General features: G+C 39.8%; 2 protein-coding genes across 2 annotated transcripts in view; both read left to right on the top strand.

Annotated features, from left to right (window-relative positions):
* LOC133606994 (uncharacterized) overlaps positions 1 to 19,970 on the top strand; it is a 30,316-nt gene extending 10,346 nt beyond the window's left edge. Inside the window, exons 6-10 of the mRNA XM_061961498.1 lie at positions 13,715 to 13,766; positions 13,980 to 14,116; positions 14,206 to 14,277; positions 17,795 to 18,028; positions 19,851 to 19,970. Of these exons, the coding sequence (XP_061817482.1) occupies positions 13,715 to 13,766; positions 13,980 to 14,116; positions 14,206 to 14,277; positions 17,795 to 18,028; positions 19,851 to 19,970 (615 nt within the window). The remainder of the gene's footprint in view (positions 1 to 13,714; positions 13,767 to 13,979; positions 14,117 to 14,205; positions 14,278 to 17,794; positions 18,029 to 19,850) is intronic.
* Positions 19,971 to 20,816: 846 nt separating this feature from the next.
* LOC133606993 (interferon gamma-like) lies at positions 20,817 to 21,657 on the top strand. The gene is made up of 4 exons (XM_061961496.1): positions 20,817 to 20,998; positions 21,082 to 21,150; positions 21,210 to 21,413; positions 21,508 to 21,657. The coding sequence occupies exons 1-4, from the start codon at positions 20,873 to 20,875 to the stop codon at positions 21,655 to 21,657; spliced, it is 549 nt and encodes a 182-aa protein (XP_061817480.1). The 5' UTR covers positions 20,817 to 20,872.
* Positions 21,658 to 26,444: the final 4,787 nt, after the last annotated feature.

The raw sequence follows: 26,444 nt of genomic DNA, 5'->3' as shown, positions 1-26,444 counted from the left end.
ATTAATGCGAAGGGCTACCAGTTTGATACACACTTAAATAAATTGCCAATTTGCTCAATTTACCTTGAATTCTATGTTATTATTAATAATTAATGCTATTTATCTTTATACTTATCTTTTTGTAGAGAATAAATGATGAAAAAAAACACTTAATTGAACGGTTTAAAAGAGGAGAAAACACGAAAAAAATGAAAATTAAATTTTGAAACATAGTTTATCTTCAATTTCGACACTTTAAAATTCAAAATTCAACCGAAAAAAAGAAGAGAAAAAATAGCTAATTTGAATCTTTTTGAAAAATTAAAAAAAAAATTTTATGGAACATTTCCTGATTAATATTAATTTTAGAATTTTGATGACATGTTTTAAATAGGCTAAAATCCAATCTGCACTTTGTTAGAATATATAACAAATTGGACCAAGCTATATTTCTAACAAAGACAAATCATTATTTCTTCTAGATTTTCCAGAACAAAAATTTTAAAAGTATTTCAAAAGACTTTGAAATAAGATTTATATTTGATTCTACAGATTTTCTAGATTTGCCAGAATCATTTTTTTGAATTTTAATCATAATAAGTTTGAAGAAATATTTCACAAATATTCTTCGTCGAAAAAACAGAAGCTAAAATGAAGAATTAAATTAAAATGTATTTATTATTCTTTACAATAAAAAAAAAAAAATGTACTTGAACATTGATTTAAATTGTCAGGAAAGAAGAGGAAGGAATTTAAAAGGTAAAAAGGTACATGTGTCTAAAAATCCTAAAATCATTTTTAAAGTTGTAGTTTTTCTCTAAAATTGTCTTTCTGAAAGTTATAAGAAGCAAAGTAAAAAAAGAAATGCATTTATTTAAACAAGTAAAGACCAAGTCTTTAAAATATTTTCTTGGATTTTCAAATTCTATTTGAGTTTTGTCTCTTAGAATTAAAAATGTCGAGCAAAGCTAGACCAGCTTGCTAGTAAATAAATGTCACTGGTAAGTGCTGCTATTTGAGCTATTTTTAGAACAGGCCAGTGGGCGACTCATCTGGTCCTTACGGGCGACCTGGTGCCCGCGGGCACTGCGTTGGTGACCCCTGTTGTAGATGATGCTACATATGTAAAAAAAAATAAAATAAACCCCATGATGTTAGTGCACCAGTCGAGGAAAATGAGCAAACTACATAAATGACATCCTGTAATTTGATTTTGATATTATTTTTTTATCTTGATGGATTGAAAATCAACACCAATGAGTTGACTGATGAACATGATCACATAATCACATCATTTATTCAGAAAGTATAAATAACGACACATATAGATAGAATACTATTAACCGCAACATGTAAGTGTAAACATTTTTGATTTGTACATTTTCAGAATGTGCTTGTTCTATTTTTAAACAAAGAAAACAATCTGAAGTTGTCTTTATTTTCAAGTTATCGTGCCGTGATTTTACCAGTCCGGCCCACTTGGGAGTAGATTTTTCTCCATGTGGTCCCCCATCTATCCCGGATTTAACACATAATCCAGCACATGACAAACAAGAATACATATTAATCAAATGTAATCGTCAGAATACATTTGCATACAAATATGCAGTGCCAAAATAAAGTCCAACTAATAATAACTATGTTTATTGGTCATAATTTCTGCGCTATAAAAACAATTCTCAATGTCTGACTCAGAGCTAAGTATAGAGGTAGTATGGCCAACTTGGTTTCTGATTTGTTCCCCAAAATGATGCCCCGAAGTCACGTGACGGGCTTTTGACCAATCAGAGAGGGTATGGCCAGACAATCTCCTAAATGATTGGTCAAAGGCCCCTCACATGACTACGGGGTGTCATGGTGGGGACCAACTCTGAAACGGAGTTGGTCATTTTTATACACGGCTCTGGACTGACTGATGCATTACTGCCACAAGTGGTGAAATGGTGTATTACAACCGGTAATGAAGTGTCGCATATGGACAGCTGAGAAACATTTTAGTTTAGTTTAGTTTAGTTTAGTTTATGAGGGAATCACCCTCGTGTCCATCCATCCATCCATCTTCTTCCGCTTATCCGAGGTCGGGTCGCGGGGGTAGCAGCCTAAGCAGGGAAGCCCAGACTTCCCTCTCCCCAGCCACTTCGTCCAGCTCTTCCTGTGGGACCCCGAGGCGTTCCCAGGCCAGCTGGGAGACATAGTCTTCCCAACGTGTCCTGGGTCTTCCCCGCGGCCTCCTACCGGTCGGACGTGCCCTAAACACCTTCCTAGGGAGGCGTTCGGGTGGCATCCTAACCAGATGCCCGAACCACCTCATCTGGCTCCTCTCGATGTGGAGGAGCAGCGGCTTTACTTTGAGCTCCTCCCGGATGGCAGAGCTTCTCACCCTATCTCTAAGGGAGAGCCCCGCCACCCGGCGGAGGAAACTCATTTCGGCCGCTTGTACCCGTGATCGTGTCCTTTCGGTCATAACCCAAAGCTCATGACCATAGGTGAGGATGGGAACGTAGATCGACCGGTAAATTGAGAGCTTTGCCTTCCGGCTCAGCTCCTTCTTCACCACAACGGATCGATACAGCGTCCGCATTACTGAAGACGCCGCACCGATCCGCCTGTCGATCTCACGATCCACTCTTCCCCCACTCGTTAACAAGACTCCGAGGTACTTGAACTCCTCCACTTGGGGCAAGATCTCCTCCCCAACCCGGAGATGGCACTCCACCCTTTTCCGGGCGAGAACCATGGACTCGGACTTGGAGGTGCTGATTCTCATCCCAGTTGCTTCACACTCAGCTGCGAACCGATCCAGTGAGAGCTGAAGATCCTGGCCAGATGAAGCCATCAGGACCACATCATCTGCAAAAAGCAGAGACCTAATCCTGCAGCCACCAAACCAGATCCCCTCAACGCCTTGACTGCACCTAGAAATTCTGTCCATAAAAGTTATGAACAGAATCGGTGACAAAGGGCAGCCTTGGCGGAGTCCAACACTACCGGCAATGCGGACCAGGCTCTGGCACTGATCATACAGGGAGCGGACTGCCACAATCAGACAGTCCGATACCCCGTACTCTCTGAGCACTCCCCACAAGACTTCCCGAGGGACACGGTCGAATGCCTTCTCCAAGTCCACAAAACACTTGTAGACTGGTTGGGCAAACTCCCATGCACCCTCAAGGTGCATGGGACATGACGGCTGTTAAGATGCTACGAAGGGACACCTCTGCCTGCACAACAACAGTAGTTAGGGATGGAATCGCCCTCGTGTGCATTTCACTGTTGCGTTGCAAAATGACAGCTGTTAAAATGCTAGGAAGAGACACCTCTGCCAGCACAACAACGTTCGGATGGCATCGCCTTGAATAGCGGTGCAGTATTGTGGCGCAAAACGACAGCTGTTTAGGGCCAAGGAAGAGACACCTTTGACAGCTCAACAGTTGATAGAACGGAATCATTAAAGTGAGCATTTCAGTATTGTGGTGCAAAACGACAGCTGTTTAGAGGGAGGGGGGGGGGGGGGGACATGCACCTCTGCCAGCACAATAACAGTTGATAGAACGGAATCGCCCATGAGAGCGTTTCAGTATTGTTGTGTAACATCGGCGGTCACTCGAACGAGTTTGACGATCCTCCTGGTAGGGGTGTATCCCTTTATGGAGGATGCCTTAGTTTAACGTGGGGAGACTGGTGCACAGACAGTCACCACACGATCCTTGACAGAATCGGGTCAGGGTCCAGTGGCATGGAGTCCAAGACGACTGAGGACCCTTTTCTGCTGCAGCCTTCTTCCGCCATCGCAGCCGTTGTGGTAGTTCTTAAATCTACCATCTTCCGCCTGCTCCGCCGTTGAGGTCTTCACCGTATCCCTGGCTAGGGGGCAGTCAGGTACTAGGCCTTTGCCAAGGGCCACCTGGGGTAACAGTAGCAAAGGGGTTAACCTCCTAGTGCCCCAAGACCCCCATATAGAGGACCCTCCACTGCCGGATGCACTTTAACGTCATGCCCAGGACACCTCTGCCAGCACAATAACAGTCGATAGAACGGAATCGCCCATGAGAGCGTTTCCGTATTGTTGTGTAACATGACAGCTGTTAAGAGGTAAAGAAGAGACACCTGTGCTAGTATAACAACCGTCGTTAGGACGCAATCACCCTTGTTTGCAATGCAGTATTGTGGTGCAAAACGACAGTTGTTCAGAGGCAAGGAAGAGACACCTTTGACAGCTCAATAACAGTTGATAGAACGGAATCACTAAAGTATTGCGGTGCTGTTAAAATGCGAGGAAGAGTCACCTCTGCTAGCACGAAAACAGTGATTATGATGGAATCACCTGTTAGCATTGCAGTACTGTGGCGCAATTTGAAAGCTCTTATTATGTAAAGAGAAGACACCTCCGGCAGCACAACAACAGTCGTTAGGATGGAATCGCCCCGAATAGCATTGCAGTATTGCGGTGCAAAACGACAGCTGTTTAGAGGGGGGGAAAGAGGCACCTCTGCCAGCACAATAACAGTCGATAGAACGGAATCCCCTTGTTAGCATTGCAGTATTGTGTGTTACGATGCAAACAAGGGACACCTCTGCCATCGCAATAACAATCGATTGAACGGAATCGTCCACGTGAGCATTTCAGTATTTTGGTGCAAAACTGCAGCTGTAAAGATGCAAAAAAAAAAAGACACCACTTCTAGCACAACAACAGTAAAAACTAGAGATGTCGATAAATGCGTTAAAATGTAATATCGGAAATTATCGGTATCGTTTTTTTTTTTTATCGGTATTGTTTTTTTAAATTTTGGCTTATTTAAAAAAAAAAATTTTTATTAAATCAACATAAAAAACACAAGATACACTTACAATTAGTGCACCAACCCAAAAAACCTCCCTCCCCCATTTACACTCATTCACACTCATTCCCACAAAAGCGTTGTTTCTTTCTGTTATTAATATTGTGGTTCCTACATTATATATCAATATATATCAATACAGTCTGCAAGGGATACAGTCCGTAAGCACACATGATTGTGCGTGCTGCTGGTCCACTAATAGTACTAACCTTTAACAGTTAATTTGACTAATTTTCATTGATTACTAGTTTCTATGTAACTGTTTTTATATTGTTTTACTTTCTTTTTTATTCAAGAAAATGTTTTTAATTTATTTATCTAATTTTATTTTATTAATCTTTTTTTAAAGGACCTTATCTTCACCATACCTGGTTGTCCAAATTAGGCATAATAATGTGTTAATTCCACGACTGTATATATTAGTTGATATCGGTATCGGTAATTAAAGAGTTGGACAATATCGGAATATCGGATATCGGCAAAAAGCCATTATCGGACATCCCTAGTAAAAACCACAGCTGGTGAGATGCCTGTGAGAATGAACGGATTAGGGCTGTTCGGAAGGGAAGTGAAACGTCTTCGAAGACAAACTGAACAGTCCAGTTGCGATCAATACAATGACCTGATGAGTGAGAATATTCACAGACACACTTTCAAAATAGTTTTGTGTCATCGTCGGGGGGGAAAAAGCAAAACATTTTGATGGAAGTAACAATCGTAAAGCAGTGTCATTTATAGTTGTGGCGAAGGAAGTGTCACGTCCAGTAAATGACAGCAAAGTGGAAAATATGTAAAAAAGAGCTAAGCAAGTGAAGATTTTCGGCACTAAAATGTGAAGATTTGGGCCAAGTGGAAAAAGAACGAGTGATTCACGATGACCTCGTCTCTCTTTCTGTGGAAACTACGAGGCTGGGCTCACGTCACGCCACGTGAAAGTAGTGCACCCATCAACTTTGTGGCCACCCGAATACCTGCCATCTATAGCATTTAGCAGCTAAACCAGGGGTGCCCAAACTTTTTGACTTGGGGGCCACATTGGGTTAGAACAATTTATATATATAATACAGCCCGGCCCCCGGCCAAATTATGTTAATGTTTTATATATATGTACAGTACATATATATATATATATATATATATATATATATATATATATATATATGTCTTAATAAGGTTATCCAAAAAATAGTGCTCGATACCGTAGTAGAGCGCAATATATGTATGTGTGGGGAAAAAAAATCACAAGACTATTTCATCTCTACAGGCCTGTTTCATGAGGGGGGTACCCTCAATCGTCAGGAGATTTTAATGGGAGCATTCGCATACCATGGTTTATATAGGGCACAGAGTGGGTGGGTACAGGCTGGCCTAGGGGCGTGGTGATTGGTTCATGTGTTACCTAGGAGGTGTTTCCGTCTATGGCGGCATGCTGTTACAATTTCGCTGCGCTTGTTGAGGGATGACAGGTCTGGACGGTAGATAATAAACAGTTTCTCTTTCAAGCATAGGTTGCATCTTTTATTACCACTATTGTAAGGTGTGCTGGATGCAAGAATTTGCCATGTTATTGAATATTCAACATTATTGTCTTTGAGGTCCCAAATGTGTTTGCTGAGTTCTGTGGTATTTCGCAGGTTTTTGTTCCTGAAAGAAGCCTTGTGGTTGTTCCATCTGGTTTTGAATTCACCCTCGGTTAATCCTACATATGTGTCGGATGTGTTAATGTCCTTGCGTATTACCTTAGATTGGTAGACAACTGATGTTTGTAAGCATCCCCCGTTGAGGGGGCAATCAGGTTTCTTTCGACAGTTACATGCTTTGTTGGTTTTGGAGTCGTTCTGACTGGGGGTCGACGGCTCATTTGCAATTGTTTTGTTGTGGTTTGAGATGATTTGTCGTATATTGTTCATGCAGCTGTAGCTCAATTTGATGTTGTTCTTGTTGAATACTTTTCTTAGGTTGTTGTCTTTGGGAAAGTGTTTGTCAATCAGGTTGAGGAATTTGTGTCCAATGTTCGTTGAGACGTTTTTGCTGTATGGGGGGTTGTACCAGATGATGCCGTTTCGTTTTCTGTTCTTTTTTGGCTGGTTTCCTGGCGTGGGTTCATAGGTGAGGGTGAAATTGTATCCGCTTTCATCAAGGGCTTTTTGGTACGGGGGGGTTGCTTGGTCAAATTCAGCTTTGCTAGATGACAGCATCGATAGCCTTTTATTGATTCCGGTAGGTATTCTTTTCGTGGTGGTGGGTGTGTGGTTGCTGTCATGGTGCACGTATTGGAGTGTTGTGTTGGGTTTCGTGAATGGTTGGTAGCTGTTATTTCTCAGGTTGAAAGTGACGTCAAGAAAGTTGACGGTTTGCTTGTTGGCTTCAATCGTGATCCGTAGGCCGTTCTCTTTGAAAATTTGGCATATGCGCTTCTTGGTATTCTCGCTGCTCCTTGGCGAGGCGCGACACACTGCCAGTCCGTCATCACGGTAAATACCGAGGTTCAGATTGAGGCTAGCGAGCTGGGAGAGGAGGAAACTCCCAACGAGTTCACACGTTTCTGCTCCGTCAAAACTTCCCATAGTGACGTCAAATGTTGCATTGTTCTTTTTTTGCCATGGTGTACTGTTGTGGATGAGAATGGAGTTTTTTGCGTGGATGATGATTTTTCTTTCGTTGCCTGTGATTGAGTCGTAGTCTCACATACATATATATATATATATATATATATACAGGGCTCGAATTTAATCACGGCAAAAGCCGCGACCGCCCTCGTCACTTGCCGTCATGCCCTAAAAAATTGACCAACATTTACGGCAAGAACATGCCGTGACCGCCCTTGACTTTTTACTTCTTAATGGACGACGAATATAACGGGATAATGATATTTAGCGATAAAATTCCTAACGGTTAGTAATACCGTTTAATTTTTAATTACAGAAAAAAACGTCATTTATTAATGCATTTTTGGCAACACGAAGTCAGGTGCATGCGCACGAGCGTCGTTGTGCTTGATAATCATGGCGGACTAACTACACGGGCTTTGCTGCTGACATTTCCCCTCGGAGCCAAGCGCTTGGTTTAATGTCATTTTCCCTCGCTTCCCGCCGAGCGTTGAAGAGCCCACTGCTGTGTTTAGATGGAGACTGTGGTGGACAATATTGGAGACAGACGCACTTGTCCCCACACTAAAAGTATACAGCGAAGGAGAAAGCTATTCGATGTTGCTTTTATTTTCTCAATACAGTGTCCATCAGCTGCTGTGACAGAGTTAATGACGTGAGGAAACATGCAGCAGGTGATGTGTCGTGAACGTTGTCATAACTAGCTCAAAAGTTTTGTCATCTCATCGAATTGAACACAGGCTGTGTAGATTGTGTATTCGATGTGAGAGGTGTCACTCCTCTTTATTTTTGTTGGCCAAACTGAACCACAAGGAGGCCAACAAAGCTTGTTTATTATTAGACTTCATCTTCATTAGCCAAACTGCTTTGAGGTTTATATTGATATCAAAAAGTAAACACTATGTTTTTTACATTACTTGTGTTTTTTTCATGTCACAAAGTTACTTTAAAAACCATTCATGAGACACAGCATTTTGTTAATGTGTTATTGTGTATAGTCAATTCCTATATGACATATTTCTGCTCAAACTCTTAATGGATCTGTCCCGAATACAGCATCTACATGTACTTATACACAACTTTAAAAATAAATAAAAAAATAAATAAAATACCTCCCTCTATCAAAATGTAAAAATAGAGATAAAGACATCATGTAATGACAAACAGTTTATATATATATATATATATATATATATATATATATATATATATATATATATACACGGTATATATATATATATAGTCTATATATAAATAGTCTTGTATATATAGTCTATATATAAATAGTCTTGTGATTTTTTCCCACACATACATATATATATATATATATATATATATATATATATATATATATATATATGTATGTATGTGTGGGGAAAAAAAATCACAAGACTATTTCATCTCTACAGGCCTGTTTCATGAGGGGGGGTACCCTCAATCATCAGGAGATTTTAATGGGAGCATTCGCATACCATGGTTTATATAGGGCACAGAGTGGGTGGGTACAGGTTGGCGTAGGGGCGTGGTGATTGGCTCATGTGTTACCTAGGAGGTGTTTCCGTCTATGGCGGCATGCTGTTACAATTTCGCTGCGCTTGTTGAGGGATGACAGGTCTGGACGGTAAATAATAAACAGTTTCTCTTTCAAGCATAGGTTGCATCTTTTATTACCACTATTGTAAGGTGTGCTGGATGCAAGAATTTGCCATGTTATTGAATATTCAACATTATTGTCTTTGAGGTCCCAAATGTGTTTGCTGAGTTCTGTGGTATTTCGCAGGTTTTGGTTCCTGAAAGAAGCCTTGTGATTGTTCCATCTGGTTTTGAATTCTCCCTCGGTTAATCCTACATATGTGTCGGATGTGTTAATGTCCTTGCGTATTACCTTAGATTGGTAGACAACTGATGTTTGTAAGCACCCCCCGTTGAGAGGGCAATCAGGTTTCTTTCGACAGTTACAGCCTTTGTTGGTTTTGGAGTCGCTCTGTCTGGGGGCCGACGGCTCATTTGCAATTGTTTTGTTGTGGTTTGAGATGATTTGTCGTATATTGTTCATGCAGCTGTAGCTCAATTTAATGTTGTTCTTGTTGAATACTTTTCTTAGGGTGTTGTCTTTGGGAAAGTGTTTGTCAATCAGATTGAGGAATTTGTGTCCAATGTTAGTTGAGACGTTTTTGCTGTATGGGGGGTTGTACCAGATGATGTCGTTTCGTTTTCTGTTCTTTTTTGGCTGGTTTCCTGGCGTGGGTTCATAGGTGAGGGTGAAATTGTATCCGCTTTCATCAAGGGCTTTTTGGTACGGGGGGGTTGCTTGGTCAAATTCAGCTTTGCTAGATGACAGCATCGATAGCCTTTTATTGATTCCGGTAGGTATTCTTTTCGTGGTGGTGGGTCGGTGGTTGCTGTCATGGTGCACGTATTGGAGTGTTGTGTTGGGTTTCGTGAATGGTTGGTAGCTGTTATTTCTCAGGTTGAAAGTGACGTCAAGGAAGTTGGCGGTTTGCTTGTTGGCTTCAATCGTGATCCGTAGGCCGTTCTCTTTGAAAATTTGGCATATGCGCTTCTTGGTATTCTCGCTGCTCCTTGGCGAGGCGGGACACACTGCCAGTCCGTCATCACGGTAAATACCAAGGTTCAGATTGAGGCTAGCGAGCTGGGAGAGGAGGAAACTCCCAACGAGTTCACACGTTTCTGCTCCGTCAAAACTTCCCATAGTGACGTCAAATGTTGCATTGTTCTTTTTTTGCCATGGTGTACTGTTGTGGATGAGAATGGAGTTTTTTGCGTGGATGATGATGTTATATATATGTATATATATATATTTATATATATACACATGTATATATATATATGTATATATACTGTATATATATATATATAGGGCAGCATGGTGGTACAGGGGTTAGTGCATGTGCCTCACAATACGAAGGTCCTAAGTGGTCCTGGGTTCGATCCTGCGCTCGGGATCTTTCTGTGTGGAGTTTGCATGTTCTCCCTGTGACTGCGTGGGTTCCCTCCGGGTACTCCGGTTTTCTCCCACCTCCAAAGACATACACCTGGGGATAGGTTGATTGGCAACACTAAATTGGCCCTAGTGTGTGAATGTGAGTGTGAATGTTGTCTGTCTATCTGTGTTGGTCCTGCGATGAGGTGGCGACTTGTCCAGGGTGTACCCCGCCTTCCGCCCGAATGCAGCTGAGATATGCAGCACCCCCCGCGACCCCAAAAGGGACAAGCGGTAGAAAATGGATGAATGTAAATATTTTTGACATTTTCGGAATACTTTTCATGATAATGATTTAAACTTATATTCTTTAAAAAATTGCATATCCACGTCTGGTATGTCCCACATCCACTGTGGTATGTAGATTTGTTTTTATATTATCAATTTGATCTTTTTTAATACATCTACTACTATCCATCCAAAACTCGTAATCTTTTTCTTTTCTTTTTCTTGGTAATTTAGTGGAACTTCATATCCCGCCATTATCCCCTTCCATCTCGAGCCAGGGCCATGGGCAATTATTTTGACTCGAGGGCCAAATTTAGAGAAAAAAATACGTGAAGGGAAGTGAATTATATTTATGTAGCGCTTTTTCTCTAGTGACTCAAAGTGCTTTTACATAGTGAAAACCAATATCTAAGTTATATTTAAATCAGTGTGGGTGGCACTGGGAGCAGGTGGGTAAAGTGTCTTGCCCAAGGACACAACAGCAGTGACTAGGATGGCGGAAGCGGGGATCGAACCTGGAACCCTCAAGTTGCTGGCACAACCACTCTACCAACTGAGCTATACCGCTATACTAATGTCTGGGGCCGGTATATCTATTTTTAGGAACACTAATACAAAACCTCACAAAAATGTCTGATTGAATGCTAAAAACATTATGACAGACCACTTTAAAAATGTAATGGAATTTTCCATTTTCTATGAACGATAAAACACTGACCATTGACAACATATGAACGTCACACCCCCTCTCGATCGACATATTTTACAATCAAGCGAAACGCAACAAAAATGCAACAAACAGCAAAATATCAAAGCGAAGGGTATAAAAAACGAACACTTTTCCACTTTGTATCAGTCCATCTTAGATGAGCTCAGGCACAGCGAAGCCGACGGCGTTTCTGGGTGATGTTGATAAACGGTTTTCGCCTTGCATAGGAGAGCTTTAACTTGCACTTACAGATGTAGCAACCAACTGTAGTTACTGACAGTGGGTTTCTGAAGTGTTCCTGAGCCCATGTGGTGATATCCTTTACACACTGATGTCGCTTGTTGATGCAGTACAGCCTGAGGGATCGAAGGTCACGGGCTTAGCTGCTTACGTGCAGTGATTTCTCCAGATTCTCTGAACCCTTTGATGATATTACGGACCGTAGATGGTGAAATCCCTAAATTCCTTGCAATAGCTGGTTGAGAGAGATTTTTCTTAAACTGTTCAACAATTTGCTCCCGCATTTGTTGACAAGGTGGTGCGCATCCTTGTTTGTGAATGACTGAGCATTTCAAGGAATCTACTTTTATACCCAATCATGTCACCCACCTGTTCCCAATTTGCCTGTTCACCTGTGGGATGTTCCAAATAAGTGTTTGATGAGCATTCCTCAACTTTATCAGTATTTATTGCCACCTTTCCCAACTTCTTTGTCACGTGTTGCTGGCATCAAATTCTAAAGTTAATGATTATTTGCACACAAAAAAAATGTTTATCAGTTTGAACATCAAATATGTTGTCTTTGTAGCATATTCAACTGAATATGGGTTGAAAATGATTTGCAAATCATTGTATTCCGTTTAACACAATTTCCCAACTCATATGGAAACGGGGTTTGTATATACAGGTAAAAGCCAGTAAATTAGAATATTTTGAAAAACTTGATTTATTTCAGTAATTGCATTCAAAAGGTGTAACTTGTACATTATATTTATTCATTGCACACAGACTGATGCATTCAAATGTTTATTTCATTTATTTCACCCAACCATGCAAATTTTGCATTTCCTTTGGAAATCGAGGTCCCAGAGTCTGGAGGAAGACAGGAGAGGCACAGGATCCACGTTGCCTGAAGTCTAGTGTAAAGTTTCCACCATCAGTGATGGTTTGGGGTGCCATGTCATCTGCTGGTGTCGGTCCACTCTGTTTCCTGAGATCCAGGGTCAACGCAGCCGTCTACCAGCAAGTTTTAGAGCACTTCATGCTTCCTGCTGCTGACCTGCTCTATGGAGATGGAGATTTCAAGTTCCAACAGGACTTGGCGCCTGCACACAGCGCAAAATCTACCCGTGCCTGGTTTACGGACCATGGTATTTCTGTTCTAAATTGGCCCGCCAACTCCCCTGACCTTAGCCCCATAGAAAATCTGTGGGGTATTGTGAAAAGGAAGATGCAGAATGCCAGACCCAAAAACGCAGAAGAGTTGAAGGCCACTATCAGAGCAACCTGGGCTCTCATAACACCTGAGCAGTGCCAGAAACTCATCGACTCCATGCCACGCCGCATTAACGCAGTAATTGAGGCAAAAGGAGCTCCAACCAAGTATTGAGTATTGTACATGCTCATATTTTTCATTTTCATACTTTTCAGTTGGCCAACATTTCTAAAAATCCCTTTTTTGTATTAGCCTTAAGTAATATTCTAATTTTGTGACACACGGAATTTTGGATTTTCATTTGTTGCCACTTCAAATCATCAAAATTAAATGAAATAAACATTTGAATGCATCAGTCTGTGTGCAATGAATAAATATAATGTACAAGTTACACCTTTTGAATGCAATTACTGAAATAAATCAAGTTTTTCAAAATATTCTAATTTACTGGCTTTTACCTGTATGCATGCCCTAGTAAACAAAACAAAAAAGTCATATTTATTTCGATTGTTACATTTTGAAGTACATTTGTGCAGGTGGGTGCGAATGTACCCATTACCAGAGCTGTACACAGATCATATTGTAGTCTCACCGTAATACAAATAACAAAGTGCGTCCCTTGACTACTCGATATGGAATGCGTACTTTTGTTGATTAATACCGGGGAATTCCGTTTGTCAAAGGCCGGTTGTCAATGATTTCCCTGTTTCGTCCACATAAACTTCCCGCATCACAACAAACAATGCTTTTTAGCAATCTAAAAAAAGCTGTAAATGAACACAGCGCTAACCTTCTAGCAGCTTAGCATGGCATGCCTAGCCCAGTGTCACACGGCAACAAAATGAGGAGTCTATTCATTTTCCAGGAGATGTGTTTCCACCTTTAACCTGAACACACTTTGAACCGCAGGTACTCACTCGTCTTGGTCACATTTCTACAAAATCTCTGACGGCAAACCACAGTGACCAGGGAGTATCCTCAGCATAGTGGCGATGAGGGGAAACTGAGGCAGGGAGTGCGTTTGTGACTTTCTGTATGCGCGCATTGAGCAAAGACCGGTTGAATTCAATGCGAAGCCACAGACCACAAACGCACCGATGATGATGACAACAAGCTATAAAACCTGCTGCAGAGAGCGAGCTGACCTGAAAAGTCGTCGCTCGTCTTCTCTCAGAACCTGCAAGCCGCGCCGCCATGTCTCCACAATGCTTGTGTCTACTGGTCCTGATGGGAACAATGGGTGTGTTTGCCAATCACACGGGACAGCATCCCGAAATCAGGCGAACACTTGAGTCCATTTCAGACGTGTTGGTGAGTTGCCGGTGACCCTCAGGGCTCCTTCTTGGAGCTTCTAAACTTTTATTTTGGCATGTTTTGTTCATCACTACGATGTCTTTCAGGAGCTGAGGAAGAAAGACATCGCCGGCGCGCCTCCTTTCATGGGACTCATCAGGACCGTCAACACCTGCCAGGTACAGCACGTCACATGACTTAGCAGCGACTATTATTTTTTATGGCAAGAATCAAACCTGCGGCCTATCGCTTGCAGGCCCACTAATACTGAGATTTTTTTTTAATGAAACCAATGAGAGGATTGTCAAACGCCATGTTTGACATGCACAAAATATCTTTGCAACATTAAAGGATAACATACACTTTAAAAACAATAGTGTACATATTTTTAAAACAATACTATAAAAATAAAAAATGCATTAAAAACACAATAATGTACATGTATGAAATATATTTAAAAACAAATATATAAAAATAGAAACACACTTAAAACACAATAGTACACAGCACATGCATAAAACAATATCACACAAATGTAAAATAGACTTCAAACGAATTAGTATACATGGATGAAATATATTTGAAAAACAATAGTATAAAAATATTAAACACACATAAAACACAATAGTACACAGTACATATATGAAATACGTTTGAAAAACAATACTATGAAAATACAAAAATAGACTTCAAACGCATTAGTATACATGGATGAAATATATTTGAAAAACAATAGTATAAAAATATTAAACACACATAAAACACAATAGTACACAGTACATATATGAAATACGTTTGAAAAACAATACTATGAAAATACAAAAATAGACTTCAAATGCATTAGTATACATGGATGAAATATATTTTAAAAACAATAGTATAAAAATATTAAACACACATAAAACAAAATAGTACACAGTACATATATGAAACATGTTTGAACAACAATACTATGAAAATACAAAAATAGACTTAAAAGGCATTAGTATACATGGATGAAATATATTTTAAAAACAATAGTATAAAAATATTAAACACACATAAAACAAAATAGTACACAGTACATTTATGAAATACGTTTGAAAAACAATACTATGAAAATACAAAAATAGACTTCAAACGCATTAGTATACATGGATGAAATATATTTGAAAAACAATAGTATAGAAATATTAAACACACATAAAACACAATAGTACACAGTACATATATAAAATATGTTTGAAAAACAATACTATGAAAATACGAAATACACTTAAAACGCAATGGAATTAATTAAAAAAAATAATGTTTTAAAAACATAATATATATTTTTAAAACAAAATAGCAGAAAGTACATGTATGAAATATATATAAAGCCCAAACGTGTACAAATACAAAACACACCTAAAACACAATAGCATACAGTATATGTGAAGTGAAGTGAATGATATTTATATAGCACTTTTCTCTAGTGACTCAAAGCGCTTTACATAGTGAAAGCCATTGTCTACATCTTTAAACTAGATTCAAACCAGTGTGGTTGGCACTGGGGAGCAGGTGGGTAAAGTGTCTTGCCCAAGGACACCACGGTGGTGACGAGGATGACGGAAGCAGGGATCGAACCCTCAAGATAATGGCACGGCCACTATACTAAATATATTTGAAAAACAATGTCACAGAAATGTAAAATACACTTAAAACACAATAATATACAGTACATGCATGAAACATATTTGAAAAATCATAATATAAAAAATGTAAAATACACTTAAAACACAATAGAGTACATGTATGAAATGCATTTGAAAAATAATAGTGCAAAAATATAAAACACACTTAAAACATATACATGTATGAAATATATCTTAAAAACAATAGTATACAAATATTAAACACACATAAAACACAATAATACACAGTACATATATGAAATACGTTTGAAAAACAATACTATGAAAATACAAAATACAACACAATAGTATACATGTAAAGATATAATTAAAAAAAATAATGTTTCAAAAACATACAATACATTTAAAACACAATAGTATAAAGTACATGTATGAAATATGCATAAAGCCCAAACGTACACAAATACAAAACACACTTAAAACACAATAGTATACAGTACATGTGAAGTGAAGTGAATGATATTTATATAGCGCTTTTCTCTAGTGACTCAAAGCGCTTTACATAGTGAAAGCCATTATCTGCATCTTTAAACTACATTTAAACCAGTGTGGTTGGCACTGGGGAGCAGGTGGGTAAGGTGTCTTGCCCAAGGACACCACGGTGTTGACTAGGATGACGGAAGCGGGTATCGAACCTGTAACCCTCAAGTTGCTGGCACGGCCACTCTACCAAATATATTTGAAAAACAATGTTATTGAAATGTAAAATACACTTAAAACACAATAATATACAGTACATGCATTAAATATATTTGAAAAATCATATTATAAGAAATATAAAATACACTTAAAACACAATAGAGTACATGTATGAAATGTATTTGAAAAATCATATTATAAGAAATATAAAATACACTTAAAACACAATAGAGTACATGTATGAAATGTATTTGAAAAATAATAGCACAAAAATATAAAACACAATTCGAACATATACATGTATGAAATAAATTTGAAAAACCACATTATAAAATACAAAATACACTTAAAACACAATAGTATTAATGTCTTAAATACATTTGAAAAACACTGCTATAAAAATACAAAATACAATTTAAACACAATAGTACATGTATAAATATATAAATATATATACATGTATAAAATATATTTTTTAAACGATACTTCAGAAATATAAAATACACTTAAAACAATCGTATACCGCACATGTATAAAATATATTTGAAAAACAATACTTTAAAAATGCTAAATAGTCTTAAAATATAATTATATATATATGTATGTATGTATGTATGTATGTATATGTATATATATATAATTATATATATATGTATGTATGTATGTATGTATATGTGTATATATATATATATATATATATATATATATATATATATTTATATTTATATATATATATATATATATATATATATATATATATATATATATATATATATATATATATATATATATATATATATATATATATATATATATATATATATACATATATATATACGTTAGGTCGGGAAAAAACATAGGAGGCTATATCAGCCCTACAAGCCTGTTTCGCGGTATTGAGCACTGTATAACAGATAAACAACAGAAACTATATATATATATATATATATATATATATATATATATATATAAGAATAGTATACATTATAGAATGCATTTAAAACAACCATCCATCCATGCATTTCCTGCCGCTTGTCCCTCTCTTCAAAGACATTAAAAAACTGTTAAAGCATCAAATGAGAACCAAAAAATTATATTATATAAGTATGAAAAAAAAACAAAAAAACACATATTTAAAATATACAAATATGACAGTATGAAAAAACTATAGAAGTATAAAATCTATTTAAATATAATATTCTAAAAGTATGAAATATATTTTAAACAAAGTATCAAGTGAGAGGATTATAATAACATTAAAAAATCGTTTTAAAAACTTAAAGTATAAAATAAATGTAAAACATAAAACTATAAAATATATTTAAAAGCTAAAATGATTTCAGGTTAAGGTCAAAGGTCATATGTTCTGCATTGTCCCCCACAGAGCCACGAGATCCTCGAGGTGCTGAACGCCACACTGTCCATGTACGGGCGTATCTTCAACAGCATCCTGGAGCGCTCGCCGTCCCTGTTGGACCAGGCGCCCCTCGCCAAGCGGGCCCAGCTGAAGGAAGACCTCAGGAAGCTGCAGGGCAAGACCCGGGTGCTCAGGGCACACCTGCAGCACTGCACCGCACCTGGCGCCAGACAGGCGCTCGACACGCTGAAGACACTCAAGGTCCGTGCCAGGTCAAAAGTACTTGGGCCCAAAGGGGGCAAAGGTCCCAGGGGTCGGCCTAATCTACTTAAAGGGGTCATATTATGATTTTCTTTCTACATTTAAAACACATCCTTGTGGTCTACATGACATTTAATGACGGTTTTTTTGGTCAAAATTGTACATCTTCAAGCCGCTTTCTGACCGTCTCTTCAGGATGCGCCATTTTGTGGGCGGTCTTATTTACATAGCTCCACTTTGACTGCATCGTCTTCTTCTTCTTTGCTGTAATTTTTAGCGCTTCCATAGCCGGTCTATTGACGGATATGTTCAAACTACCGTATTTTTCGGATTATAAATCGCTCCGGAGTAGGGCTGCAACTAATGATTAATTTGATAATCGATTAATCTGTCGATTAGACTTAGACTTAGACTTAGAAAATCTTTATTATTACTTCGATTAATCGATTAATAATCGGATAAAAGAGACAAACTACATTTCTATCCTTTCCAGTATTTTATTGGGGGGAAAAAATCAGCATACTGGCACCATACTTATTTTGATTATTGTTTCTCAGCTGTTTGTACATGTCGCAGTTTATAAATAAAGGTTTATAAAAAAAATAAAAAAAATACAAATAATAAATAAATAAATTAAATAAAAAAATTGCCTCTGCGCATGCGCATAGCATAGATCCAACAAATCGATGACTAAATTAATCGCCAACTATTTTTTTATAATCGATTAGTTGTTGCAGCCTTACTCCGGAGTATAAGTCGCACCGGCCGAAAATGCATAATAAAGAAGGAAAAAAACATATATAAGTCGCACTAGAGTATAAGTCGCATTTTTTGGGGGAAATGTATTTGATCAAATCCAACACCAAGAATAGACATTTGAAAGGCAATTTAAAATAAATAAAGAATAGTGAACAACAGGCTGAATAAGTGTACGTTATATGAGGCATAAATAACCAACTGAGAACGTGCCTGGTATGTTAACGTAACATATTATGGTAAGAGTCATTCAAATAACTATAACATATAGAACATGCTATACGTTTACCAAACAATCTGTCACTCCTAATCGCTAAATCCCATGAAATCTTCTTCCTCGGTGTCGCTTCTAAACAACTCTGCCAACTCCAAAGGTAGACAATGCGCCGCTTCGGTACGTCGCTTACTTCTGCCATGACCCGCCTTCGCCAAACTTTTATTGGTTGACGTGTGTGTGTGACGATTGCTGATATACGCCTAGTCTCTTACGTGAATGAGATAAATAATATTATTTGATATTTTACGGTAATGTGTTAATAATTTCACACATAAATCGCTCCAGAGTATAAATCGCACCCCCGGCCAAACTATGAAAAAAACTGCGACTTATAATCCGAAAAATGCGGTATGCGCTAATTGGTATTAGAAATGGCAACAGTGGAGGATGCATGTGCCTGTACGAGCCAGTCTGCCCCGCAACAAGAGATAGCAAAAAAAGAAGGCGCTCATTGATTACAACGCGGACTACGCGCAAAGCACTTTGGGTAAATCTCTACTATACAATATATGGACAATCCGCTGACGCCACCAACTGGGTGAATTCCAAACTGCTCGTTTCCCGAAAGTAGGAAGAAAGGCGAGATTGTTTTATAGATATCTCCGCCATGCCTTCACGGTGTGATTTCAAATTTGCGGGACTTATGCAGATCCCAAATACACAACAGCAGGCACCACTTGGTAAGAAAAGTTGTTTTTGCATAATAGGGCCCCATTAAGTTTAGTGTTTTGCAGCACAAGCTAAGAGCTGGCTAATTACACACCATCTAATGTGTGTGTGCTTCTACAGGTGGACGACATCATGGTCCAGAAGGCGGCACTGGCCCAGTTCCTGGAGGTCTACAATACGGCTACTCTGATTCGCTCACGCATTGTGACCACGCCCACTGAGGTCCCGCCCCTGCCATGATTCCTTCCGCCTTGGCTTTGTGTTAATATATTTGTTCTCTATTTAATTCCTCACGTTCTGTTTTTGTTTTAATTTATTCTTCACAGCAAACTTTTTGTTGGCAGTAATTTAAATATTTATTCAATTTTCTTTCCAATATCATTTTCAATTTCAATAAAAGTCTAAAGTTCCTGGAGGTCTACAATACGGCTACTCTGATTCGCTCACGCATTGTGACCACGCCCACTGAGGTCCCGCCCCTGCCATGATTCCTTCCGCCTTGGCTTTGTGTTAATATATTTGTTCTCTATTTAATTCCTCACGTTCTGTTTTTGTTTTAATTTATTCTTCACAGCAAACTTTTTGTTGGCAGTAATTTAAATATTTATTCGATTTTCTTTCCAATGTCATTTTCAATTTCAATAAAAGTCTAAAGTTCATTTGCTGTCATTTTGTTGATGATTTATTACGACTTTTACTTTCTTTTTATTGGATGGAAGTCCCCTTTTCACACGTTACGTATGATTACGTTATTTGAACACATCATACTGTGTCGTATAGTACTTGTTCACCACTGGAATTTGTGTAAATTTTTGTCCAACACGCACACACACACCTACACTCACACACACACGTACACACCTGTCATGCATATTGTGTGTCATGTGCATTGTTCGTGTGTGTGCGTGCGTGTGTGTGTGTGAGGTGGTGGTGGTGAGGGTTCCTGTGAACTTTGTTGATTTAAAGGAAATTGTCAACCACATTTTCACACTTAAATCATCAGTTGTGTGCGAGTGTCTTTTAAATGTGAGCGCTTGCCATCAAGTCGGCACTTCGCCTTCACGCACCATAACCAGTGCACCTCAATCCCCGACCCGGGAATCGAACCTGCGACCGGCCGCCGTACACAAGCTGTGGAGACGATGGTTACCGCGGCGATGGCTAGAACCACACTCTGTGTGTGTGTCTGCCTCTTGGCCTCTCAGGTCGCGACGTCTCATGTCCCCGAAAAGATTAACAGAACCATCCACAACCTTCTGCAGCACTATGTGAGTACGCGTCACGGCTCCACGTGTGTGTGTGTGTGTGTGTGTGTGTACGAGTGTGTTCATGCTGTGTTTGCTTACAGAAGATTCCGGCCAGAGAACGTTTTAAAGGCCAACCCGTCTTCTCCAGAGATCTTCTGGGCACCAAACTGGAGGTACAAGACTTTTGTTCAGCGTTGATGCTCGTTAGCTCAACGTCAGTTTTCTGTGGCAGGCCAAGGAAGTGCTGCTGTCGGCGGCGCTGCAGACTTACGAGGAGCTGATCCAACGCATGCTGAAGGAACTTCCTGGCGACGAGAGCGCGGATGTGCGCGCTGACCTGAGCTACGTCCTGGAGCGCGTGCAGCATCTGAGGAGGTTCCGCTTCCAGGAACAGGACAAGCTCCTGGAGGGCCTTCACACGTTCCAACACATCCAGGTAGACCTGACCTTTGACCTTTAGAGGCATGTTCTTGCTGATGACCCCCCCCCCCCCCCCCCCCCCCCCCCCCGCCCACCTCCCTTCCGTGCAGGTGGACAATGAGCTGATCAGGAGCAAAGCATTGTGGGAGCTGCCGTGGCTCTACGAGGAGGCCAGCTCCTTGGCGAACAAGCGACGCCAACGGCGCCGCAGAAAGGCAAAATGGCCCAGAACCTTCCAGACCGAAAGCGAAGCTCACTGATCATTTTATTTATTTCAAACTGACCATCAATCTTATTTATTCGTTATTTAAAGTCCTTATTATGCCTTTTATTTATTGATTATTGTATTTATTGGTGGCGCACAATAAACTCTGGCAACTTGGGTGTGTGTCATGTGACCTGACCAAAAAAAAAAATTGCACACTCGGACTTCGTTGAATCGCATCGCGTCTTCCTGTCAGCGATAGATTTACCAGAAAGAGCCTGACAGGAAGTGACATCGAGGTTCTGGTCTGGTCAGAGGGCACGCTCCAAAATAAAACTTTTGTCTTTCGGATCAGAAAGTCAAAGCTGCTAAAACTTGCTCGAACTTCTTCTATAAGCACAGCATGGGTGTGTGTGTGTGCCTGTGTGTGTGTCTGTGTATGTGTGTGTGTGTGTGTGTGAGTGTGTGTGCTCGCGCGGTGGAGGCGATGATAAAGGAAACCATGACAAGACGGAGACAAAAGCTGAGAGTTCACCCCCGCTCACCCTCCTTTGTCACAGTGTGTGTGTGTGTGTGTGTGTGTGTGTGTGTTTCGTTGTGAGTCAGCACGGTGCAGGAAAGAGGAAACTTGCCGCACGTCTAAAAATAATAGCAAAGTGGCAGCCTGGCTGTCTTCATCTGCTAAAATCGACATTAAGCAAAGCAATAGACACTCTAATGCTAACATAGTGACTTCCTGTGTGCCACATGTAGTGTCTGCGTGTGTGTGTGTGTGTGTGTGTGTGTGAGTGTGTGTGTGAGTGTGTGTGCCATTTTTCAGCAGAATTCAAGTGAATAAAAAACACAGATACGGGAAATCGAGCGTCGGTATTTCCCTGACGAATACATTGGCCAGAAAACCCTCACGGTCTTTGTCGTTTTCTTTCACCAGTGAAAGATGACGCATGATTTAAAAAAAAAAATAAAAATTCCTGTGAGAGTGAAACCAAAAGAGGAATGGGAAAGTCCAGCGGCGCAAAAGACAACGCAGGAAGCAACACTTTACTCAAACAAGCTACTTTGTACAGCGGCACCACAGCTTCATTTAATTGGCTCTGTGACAGAGCTCTTCACTCGAATCTCACACTGAAATTAATTGTGATGAGTATAAAAAAAAAACAGCACAATTTGAACACGTGACATGCCTTTAAAAAAGAAAAACATACTTTTTGATAAAACATATGGTATAGAAACAAGACAATAAAATGTAGTACAAACAACTGTTTAATGATGTGGTGCTGCTTTCCCATCTGGTCTCAGCCCATGATTTCAAAGTGGTTTTAACATGTTTCAGGAGGACACCCCACCTATGGGTGGAAGCTGAGAAGAGCTTGAATAACTTTGCTAAATGCCCAAAGTAGCCAAGGGCATCTGGTGAGCTTTTTGCAGCATCAGCTATTACCAGATTTAAAGTGTGGGCACCACATAGGACAAAAAAAGCTCTTGAGTTTAGCTGAAGCAACCTTGCCTGAACACCTTTATTTTTTCCCTTCATGTTGGCCCCATTGTCATAAGACTGTCCTCTGCAGTCTTCAAAAGGAATGTTAAGCTCCTCTAACCGTTTTAGGATGAGAGTTGACAAATGATCTCCTGTTGATTCCTCTGCAACAAGAAAGCCCAGGAAATGCTCTTTAACTTGTGGTATGTCTTCTTTTGACACTATCCTGACTATGACAGAGAGCTGTTCCTTATGACTCAGATCAGGTGTGCAATCTAAAATGATGGAGAAATACTTTGATGTTTTGATCTCTTCCACAATGCGTTTTATTATTCTTCAACTGATGGAGTCAATCAGTTCATTTTGGATTGTTTTTCCCAGATAATGTACGTGACTGCCAGCTCCACTTTCTACTCTACTGACATGCTGCTTCAATGTCAATCAATCAATCAATGTTTATTTATATAGCCCTAAATCACAAGTGTCTCAAAGGGCTGCACAAGCCACAACGACATCCTTGGTGCAAAGCCCACATAAGGGCAAGGAAAAACTCACCCGAGTGGGACGTCGATGTGAATGACTATGAGAAACCTTGGAGAGGACCGCATATGTGGGTAACCCCCCCAGGGGAGACCGAATGCAATCATCACTGGATCAAATTTGGCCATAAGCTCCACTTCTTTCAGAAAATTGCCATTGTCTGGTTTATTTAATGTGTCTGTGGACCCCCTGAAAGCCATGTTTCTTTCAGCTAAGGACTGAATTATTGCCACCAAACGATGTTGAACTTCACGCCACCTTTTTCTCTCAGCCTCAGCAAGTGCCATCTCTTGTTTATCTATTGTGAGTCCTTTCGCAAAACGGACCTCCAAGTCCTTCCATGTTGCCATGTGAGCATTATGCTCCTTACCGAATCACAGCAGTGCTCAAATTAAAAAACAGCATTCCCTTTCATGTGATATTGCTTAATTAACATTAATGATGTGCACTTTAACAACTAGGCTTACAACTATACCTAATATATAAAGGGGTGGAAAAGTGACTATTACCTGCAGGGCAAACATTAGCTAACCAGAAGGCAATAACAATGTAAACAAAAAACACCTGCTTAAAAGATCTAATACAAATGTCCCAGATGAATGTAAGGTGGGAGTACTGTAATTACCGAATGTTACATTATTATTTTCCATAATAATTTAGCCCCCTCCACAATATTAACCCGACGTTAAAACAGAACTAGCTATTTATTGATTAGCAATTGCCGAATCATGTAACATTAGCTTAATGCTAAAAAGCCAGGTTACTATCACATTCTGTAACAGACAAATAATTTCATGTAGGCTAACGTTACCTACCTGCTACGGTAGCAGATAGGTAACTACCTCTGTGCTACCTCTGTCTTTTTCTCGTTTCTCCTCCTCTTCTTTTCTCTTTTTCTTCCCTGGGCACCTGACAGTTTTGGCCGTTTTGACATCTTGTGTTGTTTTTTGATGTGGTGACGTCCAAAAGGAGTCATGCTACGGGAAGGGAGGGGGCGCACCGTGCGGGGGGAGGGGGGGAGGGGGGGGGGGGGGGGGGGGGCGTAATGTTGTAACAAATAATATTTCTATTAAATAGGCTTTACTTTGCATTTTAAATGACGTGGGATTATTTTTTGTATTTAGAAATAATAGTACCTGAGATAGGCTCCAGCGCCCCCCGCGACCCCAAAAGGGAATAAGCGGTAGAAAATGGATGGATGGAAGTACCAACTTTTTTTTCTTTTCTTTTTTTCTCTCCAACAGTTGTGGCACTGGCGTGGCGCCCCCTGATGGACGGCGCCCTTAGCATTTGCCTATACGGCCTATACCACGGGCTATAAGAAACACTGAACCTGTTACAGGTTCAGTGTTTCTTATAGCGTTCAGGCCTGCAGAGACCAACACTGCTGTGTGTGTCAAGCGGTACATATAACTAGTGTCCGTTTCAAAGTTTTGAAGCATACTCTACGTATGTTTGGCCTTAATTAAGCATTTTCAAGCACAATCATAGCTAAATGAACTAAGACTATCAATATTCCATAGTAGTCCAGCCCACCCGGAGAACACCATAATCAAATTTGCCGATGATACAACGGAGGTGGGTCCCATTACAGGGGGGGATGGGTCTGCATACAGAGATGAGGTCCTGAAACTATCAGCGTGGTGTTCAGTGAATAATCTGGCACTGAACACCACAAAAACCAAGGAACTCATCTTTTGACTTCAGGAAGGACACTGCAGACCCCGTCCCCCTCTACATCAACGGCGAGGAGGTGGAGAGAGTCAGCTCCTTCAAGTTCCTCGGCACCCTCATATCTGCTGACCTCTCTTGGACCCATAATACAACTGCGATCATCCGGAAGGCCCAGCGGAGACTCCACTTCCTGAGGGTGCTGAGGAAGAACAGACTGGAGAGGCAGCTGATGGTGACCTTCCATCGCTCGGCTGTCGAGAGCCTGCTGACGTACTGCATAACAGTGTGGTACGCCAGCCATACTTGCCAACCCTCCCGAATTTTCCGGGAGACTCCCGAAATTCAGCGCCTCTCCCGAAAACCTCCCGGGACAAATATTCTCCCGGAAATCTCCCGATTTTCAGCCGGAGCTGGAAGCCACGCCCCCTCCAGCTCCATGTGGACCTGAGTGAGGACAGCCTTTTTTCATGACGGGAGGACAACTGGGTGACAAGTACTAAATCATCCAGACTAGAGATAAATTGTATTATTATGTTTATTTTACCTAAAAATAAATATATTTATTAATAAAAATAAAAAAAAACTAAATACATTTTTACTATATTTTGCTAAAAACATCAAAATTAATTGTATTTTTATTTGTATTTTTTGTGACTCCTTATTACATCCAGCCATAGAATTATACATTAAAATAAACATATTTGAAATAATTGATTTTAAATTATCATAATAATTCATTTAAAATGACCATATTTAATTATTAAAATAATTGCTTGTTTATCAACAACTTTAGCATTTTATTCATTACATTTTGAAACTCTCAGAAGCCAAGTTATGTTATATTCCTTAATATTTATTTATGCAAGTTTGAAGTATCAATTATCTAAACACAGTTTTGTTTGCATATTTTCAGAATATATATATAAATATATATATATATATAGATATATATAGATATATATATGTATGAAATGCTTGACTTGGTGAATTCTGTCAATATACTCATCCCCTCTTAACCACGCCCCCAACCACGCCCCGCCCTACCCCCGACCACGCCCCCACCTCCCGAAATCGGAGGTATCAAGGTTGGCAAGTATGACGCCAGCTGCACTGAAGCAGACAACAGGCGATTCAGAGGGTCATAAAGTCTG

Source organism: Nerophis lumbriciformis, linkage group LG05 (assembly GCF_033978685.3).
Source record: "Nerophis lumbriciformis linkage group LG05, RoL_Nlum_v2.1, whole genome shotgun sequence".
In the NCBI taxonomy this organism is placed as follows: Eukaryota; Metazoa; Chordata; class Actinopteri; order Syngnathiformes; family Syngnathidae; genus Nerophis; species Nerophis lumbriciformis.
This window is presented reverse-complemented; position numbering and strand designations above follow the sequence as displayed.